General features: G+C 49.3%; 1 protein-coding gene across 4 annotated transcripts in view; it reads right to left on the reverse strand.

Annotated features, from left to right (window-relative positions):
* Positions 1-459: 459 nt before the first annotated feature.
* ubac2 (UBA domain containing 2) overlaps positions 460-8,649 on the reverse strand; it is a 42,927-nt gene continuing 34,737 nt past the window's right edge. For 2 of the 4 annotated variants that reach the window (XM_035393237.1, XM_035393238.1), the window contains exons 8-9: positions 6,049-6,216; positions 460-996 (exon numbers count right to left, since the gene is read on the reverse strand). In XM_035393237.1, coding sequence (XP_035249128.1) covers positions 889-996; positions 6,049-6,216 — 276 coding nt within the window. In that variant the 3' untranslated portion in view covers positions 460-888. Of the gene's footprint in view, positions 997-2,082; positions 2,208-2,431; positions 2,527-6,048; positions 6,217-8,649 lie in introns of those variants that run through there. The other 2 variants (XM_035393239.1, XM_035393240.1) reach the window with 2 other exon arrangements.

Here is an 8,649-nt window from a genome sequence, read left to right on the forward strand (position 1 = left end):
TGTTTATAATGTCTAAATCCATATCTGTGTGTACATACGTGTGTGTGCCTGTGTGTTTGTGCGTGTGTGTACCAGTGTGTGTGTGTGTGTGTGTGTGCGTGTGCGTGCGTGTGTGTGTGTGTGTGTGACAGTGTCGGTGTGCGTGTGTGTGTGCGTGTGTGTGTGTGTGTGACAGTGTCGGTGTGCGTGTGTGTGTGTGTGTGTGTGTGTGTGTGGTGTGTGTACGTGTGTGTGTGTGTGGGGCGTGCGTGCCTGTGTGTGTATGTGTCTGTGTGTGTGTGTGGTGTGTGTATGTACGTGTGTGTGTGTGGGGTGTGTGTACGTGTGTGTGTGGGGTGTGCGTGCCCGTGTGTGTATGTGTGCCTGTGTGTGTGTGTGGTGTGTGTATGTGTGCCCGTGTGTGTGCTTGTTTGGGGTAATGGCAGGTGGATGTTAGTGCACATTAGGCAAAGCTGAATCAAGCCCTGAGATTTCAGAAACTCCCAAGATCCACCAGAGCTGCTCATATCACATGAATCAAGCGACCAATCAGGAAGCCTCCTGGAACGAACAAAACAAAATTAACCAGCAGAGTTCAAGTGATGGACAGGCAGTAATTAGCCAATTGGAGCTCCCCAAACCACAGCATCCACAGCTTTCTCAGAGAGGCGGAGCAGCCGTGGCCGTTTACACAGAGTACTCATTAAGACAGGACTGCGGCGCTCGTCATCGGCAGGCTAAGCGTCACGCTCACAGGACATCCTGCCCGGGGCCAGATCAATTTCACAAGGAGGCGGTATTATTTCCTCAAACCCACGGCGTGGACGGGCACCCCGCTCGAACAGGGGGGCGGTGCGGAAGGGCGGGGCGGGGCGGGAGCGTTTATTCGCCAGTCCTGCCCTCCCTCTCTCAGTGCTGAAGCAGGAAGTTGGTGGCCATGTTGAGGTCGTTGTTGGACACGCGCAGCGCCTCCAGTGCATCCAGCCTGGAGAAGCCCATCTCCATCAGCATAGCAACCTGCCAGACCATAATCACACAGCAACACTGAGATATTACTCACCTACACACACACTCATACACACATCTCCATCAGCACAGCAACCTGCCAGACCATAATCACACAGCAACACTGAGATATTACTCACCTACACACACACACACACATCTCCATCAGCACAGCAACCTGCCAGACCATAATCACACAGCAACACTGAGATATTACTCACCTACACACACACACACATCTCCATCAGCATAGCAACCTGCCAGACCATAATCACACAGCAACACTGAGATATTACTCACCTACACACACACACATCTCCATCAGCATAGCAACCTGCCAGACCATAATCACAGAGCAACACTGAGATATTACTCACTTACACACACACTCACACACACATCTCCATCAGCATAGCAACCTGCCAGACCATAATCACACAGCAACACTGAGATATTACTCACCTCCACACACACACACATCTCCATCAGCATAGCAACCTGCCAGACCATAATCACACAGCAACACTGAGATATTACTCACCTACACACACACACACACACACATCTCCATCAGCATAGCAACCTGCCAGACCACAATCACAGAGCAACACTGAGATATTACTCACTTACACACACACTCACACACACATCTCTATCAGCATAGCAACCTGCCAGACCATAATCACAGAGCAACACTGAGATATTACTCACTTACACACACATCTCCATCAGCATAGCAACCTGCCAGACCATAATCACAGAGCAACACTGAGATATTACTCACCTACACACACACTCACACACACATCTCCATCAGCACAGCAACCTGCCAGACCATAATCACAGAGCAACACTGAGATATTACTCACCTACACACACACACACCTCCATCAGCATAGCAACCTGCCAGACCATAATCACAGAGCAACAGAGATATTACTCACTTACACACACACACACACACACACATCTCCATCAGCATAGCAACCTGCCAGACCATAATCACAGAGCAACAGAGATATTACTCACCTACACACACACACACCTCCATCAGCATAGCAACCTGCCAGACCATAATCACAGAGCAACAGAGATATTACTCACCTACACACACACACACACACACATCTCCATCAGCATAGCAACCTGCCAGACCATAATCACAGAGCAACACTGAGATATTACTCATTTACACACACACACATCTCCATCAGCATAGCAACCTGCCAGACCATAATCACAGAGCAACACTTAGATATTACTCACCTACACACACACACACACACAAATAAAAAAATTCGCAAAAACTAAATTCCGTACAGACATTAGGAAGAATTTTTTCACACAGAGAGTAGTCAATGTGAGGATAGCCTGCCAGGTCACGTAGTAGAGGCAGAAACTCTGGGGATTTTCAAGACTAGACTTGATACAGTGTTAGATACCATCCAGTCTGTAGGTAATCAGAGCACTAATTTAGTCAGGAAAATGGAGAGCATGAATAGCCAGTTCTCGTAATTATGTTATCTACATCAGCATAGCAACCTGCCAGACCACACCCACAGGGCAACACTTAAATATTACTCACACACACACACACACACACACACACACACACACACACATCTCCATCAGCACAGCAACCTGCCAGACCACAACCACTGAGCAACACTTCGATGTTACTCACATATATGCGCAGTACAAGGGGTTTGCTAAATCTACTGCCAACAGAGGGCAGCATTGCTCACTTGATTTTTAAAAACTGCTCCTGTCACAATAAAACACCATTGAGTTTAGCCTGTGATGAAAGAGAATGGAATGATCCTTGCATGTGGACAGCAGCTCAAACACAATAGAATTTCAATGTCATAAATTCCTTTATAAAATGTCTGTTAAAGCAGTGGTTCTCAAACTCCAATCACGTGCTTATTTAAAGTTGTTAACAAGTGTGTCTATGTTTCTTCATAATGTATTCCTTATATTTGGTAACACAGTGCAAGTTTGGTACGCTATCACTTGTTTTATCTTTGAATTCAACATTATCTACCAAGTGGTTAAGTGTCAGTGGACACGTGTTTACACTTGAACCAGTTAGGAGCATGTTGATTCAATTTGATCAGTTTAAAAAAAAAATTACTCTTTTTACTCTCTTTAATCTCTTCACTTGCAATATACCACAATGTGAATATGGGACTTTTATTCTTCTTAGCATGCATAGCTCTATCTGACAGAAAATAGCTTATAAATAATCCCTCAAAACCTGAAAAGCACAGTTATGCATTTTTTAAATTTAATTTTACAGCTTGATAAAATCCTGGGATTGCAATTGTAGTTGGAAAGAAAACCAGATGATTCGTCAGTTTTCAGTCTGGGTGGTAGTAGTATAATGGGTAAGGAGTTGGTCATAGGTTCGATTCCCTGGTAGAACACTGCTGTTGTACCCTTGAGCAAGGTACTTAACCTGCAATGCTTCAGTACAGACATGTACAAATGAATCCAAAGTAAATGCTGTGTAAACGCTGTGTAAGTCGCTCTGGATAAGAGCATCTGCTAAATGGCTGTAATGTAATGTAGTGAGTGAGGTGTGCCTGTGACACTGCCCTTTCTATATGAGGAAACTAACGCAGCAACCACATTATGTTACAAAAAAAGAACAGAAAAACAATTCTTTCGGTGTCAGCGGGTGTGGTGCACCGGATGGCACACAGAACACAACTAGGCTGGGTGCACCTTTCCTCTGCTTTCTTCATTCTGTAAAACTTCATAAGAGGCACAAACACATAACCGAAACTGCGAACAGAGTGTCAGGGTCACGACCCCTGCTTCGTGTCAGGGGCTGAGACGCTGCTCACATCTGCCTCCTCTGATCTGCAGCCCCGTCACAATCATCTCAGTTTCACACTTAAGCAGAAAACAGCCAGATCTCCTAATGAGAAGGTAGCACTTCAGTTTGAAACAATAACAAACTGCCACTGCTGCTACTGCTACAGCACCTGCTGCAGCTAATACTGCTACTACTGTTACTGTTACTGCTGCTACTACTGTTACTGCTACTACCATTGTTACTGCTGCTATTGCTACAACTGCTGCTACAACTACAACTACTACTACTACTGTTATTGCTACTACTACTGTTACTGCTGCTACTACTGAAGAAAAAAAGGAACAGGAAAACAGTTAACCTGACTTCACTATTTGTGACTCTTTTCTACTCCACCGTATTACGGATATTAAATTAAATGTTTATATAAAACAGAAAACACACACACACACACACATATGTATAGTACACATTAAATTACAGTAGTCAATGCTGTACTACTGGGTTGTTGTAGCTAATCAGCCCAGGGGCTCAAAGGTGTGTTCCCCTCTACAGTTTGGGGCTGAGACCGGGAGCACACACACAGAGAGTGAGTTTTTGTGTTTCCTACACCAGCTGACTAAAAGCTGAAGAAACCGGTCAGCTGAAAAGTTGGCCAGCAGATCCCAGCGGCGAGCTGAAGAGCAGTCACTGGTTTTTCTTTTTTTGCCTTCAGCGTTTTAGTTTATTGTTTCTCTCAAACTGTGAGATTGAAGGGTGAAGGTGTTTATTTGATTTCGAGTCAGTGTGGGTGGGTGCGCGCGCTCTCTCTCTCCATGCAGCAACCAACGATGCACACCCAGGGGTGTCACAATATGTTTTTTTTTTAATTTTAAAGCAAAACCAACAAAACAAGAAAAAGAAAAACATGGCATTACAATCAATTTAAACGTTTCCTGCACCGCTGGCCTTTTTTTAACCACCACTGGCCTCCCACCCTACCATCCCACCCTCCCACCCTCCCCTGCCACCACACCCTACCATCCCACCCTCCCACCCTGCTACCCTACCATCCCACCCTCCCACCCTCCCCTGCCACCACACCCTACCATCCCACCCTCCCACCCTGCTACCCTACCATCCCACCCTCCACACACTGCTACCCTACCATCCCACCCTCCCACCCTGCTACCCTACCATCCCACCCTCCCACCCTGCTACCCTACCATCCCACACTCCCACACTGCTACCCTACCATCCCACCCTCCCACCCTGCTACCCTACCATCCCACCCTCCCACACTGCTACCCTACCATCCCACCCTCCCACCCTGCTACCCTACCATCCCACCCTCCCACTCTCCCACCCTGCTACCCTGCTACGCTACCATCCCACCCTGCTACCCTACCATCCCACTCTCCCACACTGCTACCCTACCATCCCACCCTCCCACCCTGCTACCCTACCATCCCACCCTCCCACTCTCCCACCCTGCTACCCTGCTACCCTACCATCCCACCCTCCCACCCTGCTACCCTACCATCCCACTCTCCCACACTGCTACCCTACCATCCCACCCTCCCACCCTGCTACCCTACCATCCCACCCTCCCACTCTCCCACCCTGCTACCCTGCTACCCTACCATCCCTGTGGAATGACCACAGGGAGGTCATTCCACCAGGAGGTGGAATGACCTCCCTGTGGTGGAATGACCTCCCTGTGGAGGTCAGAACAGCTGAGACTGTGAACAATTTCAAACGACGACTGAAGACCCACCTCTTCAGGCTGCACCTCTCTCCATCCCTCCCTTCCCCCCTGTAAATGACTAAACTTAGGGTTGTAACTAGGCAGCTGTTTCATAGGTTAGTTAGTTGATGCGCCTGTCTTAACGACTACTTGTACTTTTATTTATTTTTATTTTTCCATAGATTGCGTTGTTGCCGTTCTCGTTGTTAGTGTTAATCAGTTTAACCATCAGGGTCCAAGTTGAACTATGCGGTTGTTCCCTGTACTTGGACCGGTACTTCTCTCTAGGGGTTTCGTCATACTTGTTCCTGGTTATGGTTATACACTTTGTTGTACGTCGCTCTGGATAAGAGCGTCTGCCAAATGCCTGTAATGTAATGTAATGTAATCCCACTCTCCCACCCTGCTACCCTGCTACCCTACCATCCCACCCTCCCACCCTGCCTGAGCTTTCCTGGCTCTGTCACTGCCCCAGGGCTCTTGGTCATGTGACCAGGCGTCTGCAGTGGTTCCAGCTCACCTGCTCCTCAGACACAGGGCTGCGCTCGCTGGGGTTGGGCTGCGCAGGCTGCATTAGCTGCGCTGACTGCACTGGCTGCGCAGGCTGCTGGGGCTGGGCGGGGGGGTGGCGGTTTCTCCCTCGGTGGCGGATGGAGGGGAAGAATCGGTTCCAGTTGATCAGGCCGCCCTAGAAAAGGACACAACAGACTTTACAGACCCCGCCTTCCTCACACAGACCCCGCCTCCCTCACACAGGCCCCGCCTCCCTCACACAGGCCCCGCCTTCCTCACACAGACCCCGCCTTCCTCACACAGACCCCGCCTTCCTCACACAGACCCCGCCTCCCTCACACAGACCCCGCCTTCCTCACACAGACCTCGCCTCCCTCACACAGGCCCCGCCTCCCTCACACAGACCCGCCTTCCTCACACAGACCGGCCTCCCTCACAAAGACCCCGCCTCCCTCACAAAGACCCACCTTCCTCACACAGACCCGCCTTCCTCACACAGACCCCGCCTCCCTCACACAGGCCCCGCCTCCCTCACACAGACCCGCCTTCCTCACACAGACCGGCCTCCCTCACAAAGACCCCGCCTCCCTCACAAAGACCCACCTTCCTCACACAGACCCGCCTTCCTCACACAGACCCCGCCTCCCTCACACAGACCCCACCTTCCTCACACAGACCCCGCCTTCCTCACACAGACCCCGCCTCCCTCACACAGACCCCGCCTCCCTCACACAGACCCCGCCTCCCTCACACAGGCCACGCCTCCCTCACACAGACCCGCCTTCCTCACACAGACCGGCCTCCCTCACAAAGACCCCGCCTCCCTCACAAAGACCCACCTTCCTCACACAGACCCGCCTTCCTCACACAGACCCCGCCTCCCTCACAAAGACCCGCCTTCCTCACACAGACCCCGCCTCCCTCACAAAGACCCGCCTTCCTCACACAGACCCCGCCTCCCTCACAAAGACCCGCCTTCCTCACACAGGCCCCGCCTCCCTCACAAAGACCCGCCTCCCTCACACAGACCCCGCCTTCCTCACACAGACCCCACCTCCCTCACACAGACCCGCCTCCCTCACACAGACCCGCCTCCCTCACACAGACCCCACCTTCCTCACACAGACTGCCTTCCTCACACAGACCCCGCCTCCCTCACACAGACCCCGCCTCCCTCACACAGACCCGCCTCCCTCACACAGACCCCGCCTCCCTCACACAGACCCGCCTTCCTCACACAGACCCGCCTTCCTCACACAGACCCCGCCTCCCTCACACAGGCCCCGCCTCCCTCACACAGACCCCGCCTCCCTCACAAAGACCCCGCCTCCCTCACACAGACCCCCCCCCCTTTAATTCAACTTCAAATGTGGTTCTCTGCTGAGGAGAAAAGCCATCTTATCTACATCAAATTAAATAATGATACAAATACAGTTATTAAATTTGAGATATGATTATTATTCTCACTGCAGGTCAAAATAGACATTGAACAACCCGATGTGGAAAATATTGACATTTGTGCGCAGAAGACGTCAGACAATAATGCTAAATGTGACAACTTTTTTCCGAGGGCTGAGGTTATGGTGCAGATGTTATGCTTGAGTTCTCTCTATATTAACCTGCTCTATTTAAGTCCTACAGCGGCAGCCAGCTGTGGAAAAAAAGGATCTCATTCAAGGACTTCCCCTTTCATAACTTCCTCGAAAATCTCTGAGCCACCCAGTCTCTTCACTGGCCACCACCATCTATACTTCATCACCCCACCAAAAGAGGCCAAGGGGAGAGAAAACTACAATGAGCAGAACAATCCTGCTTAAATTAGATTTCTGACTCTGCTTTGCCGAAAAAATGAGCAAGCTTAAAAAAAAAACAAAAAAAACAACAGACAGGGAACACATTCTGTCTGTGTTTCACTGGATCAACACCACATGAAGCTATAAGGACTGTAATAATGATGATAATGTGTGTATCCTTCACATAATGAGGGACAGATAAACGTCTCACAAATGTAAAAATAAATAAATAAATAAATAAACATAAACACATTACAAGAAAATAATTTGTTGTAAATTTTAAAACGCATGCATACATAAATACATACACACATGCAAGTAAAATAGGTGGAATCTTGATATTTCAGTAAGGCTAGATAAACATCTTGTGCGGCATCTGAAAACACGCTTGTCTGTCGACTCTGGGCGCGGTATTAGTAACACCTGTCATTTCCCGCCTTATTATCTACAGATCAGTTTCTCAAATGGCAGCACATCTGAAACTCGCTTTGCACCCGCAGCTCGCTAAAGAGAAACAAACAAAAAAAAAGGCAAACGGTGATTGCTAGTCAGGCAAGAGCAGCAGTGCTCTATGCCCAGATTTCTCTTAGACACAGAGTACAGAAATACAGATAGGCATTTTTAGTGTTGCCCAGAAAGGGGCGTTTGAAAGACAGACAGAGAAAGACGGACAGAGACAGACAGACAGACATGTGTCACATTAGAACTGAAGGCCAGAGGCCCTGTTCACACAGCCCTGTAGCACACCCTGGGTGTGACAGCCCACGTTAGGTCAAAGTGCACCACGAGAACTCCCCAGTCCCACTGTGGCTGAC

The sequence above is a fragment of the Anguilla anguilla genome, chromosome 15, assembly GCF_013347855.1.
Source record: "Anguilla anguilla isolate fAngAng1 chromosome 15, fAngAng1.pri, whole genome shotgun sequence".
Classification (NCBI taxonomy): Eukaryota; Metazoa; Chordata; class Actinopteri; order Anguilliformes; family Anguillidae; genus Anguilla; species Anguilla anguilla.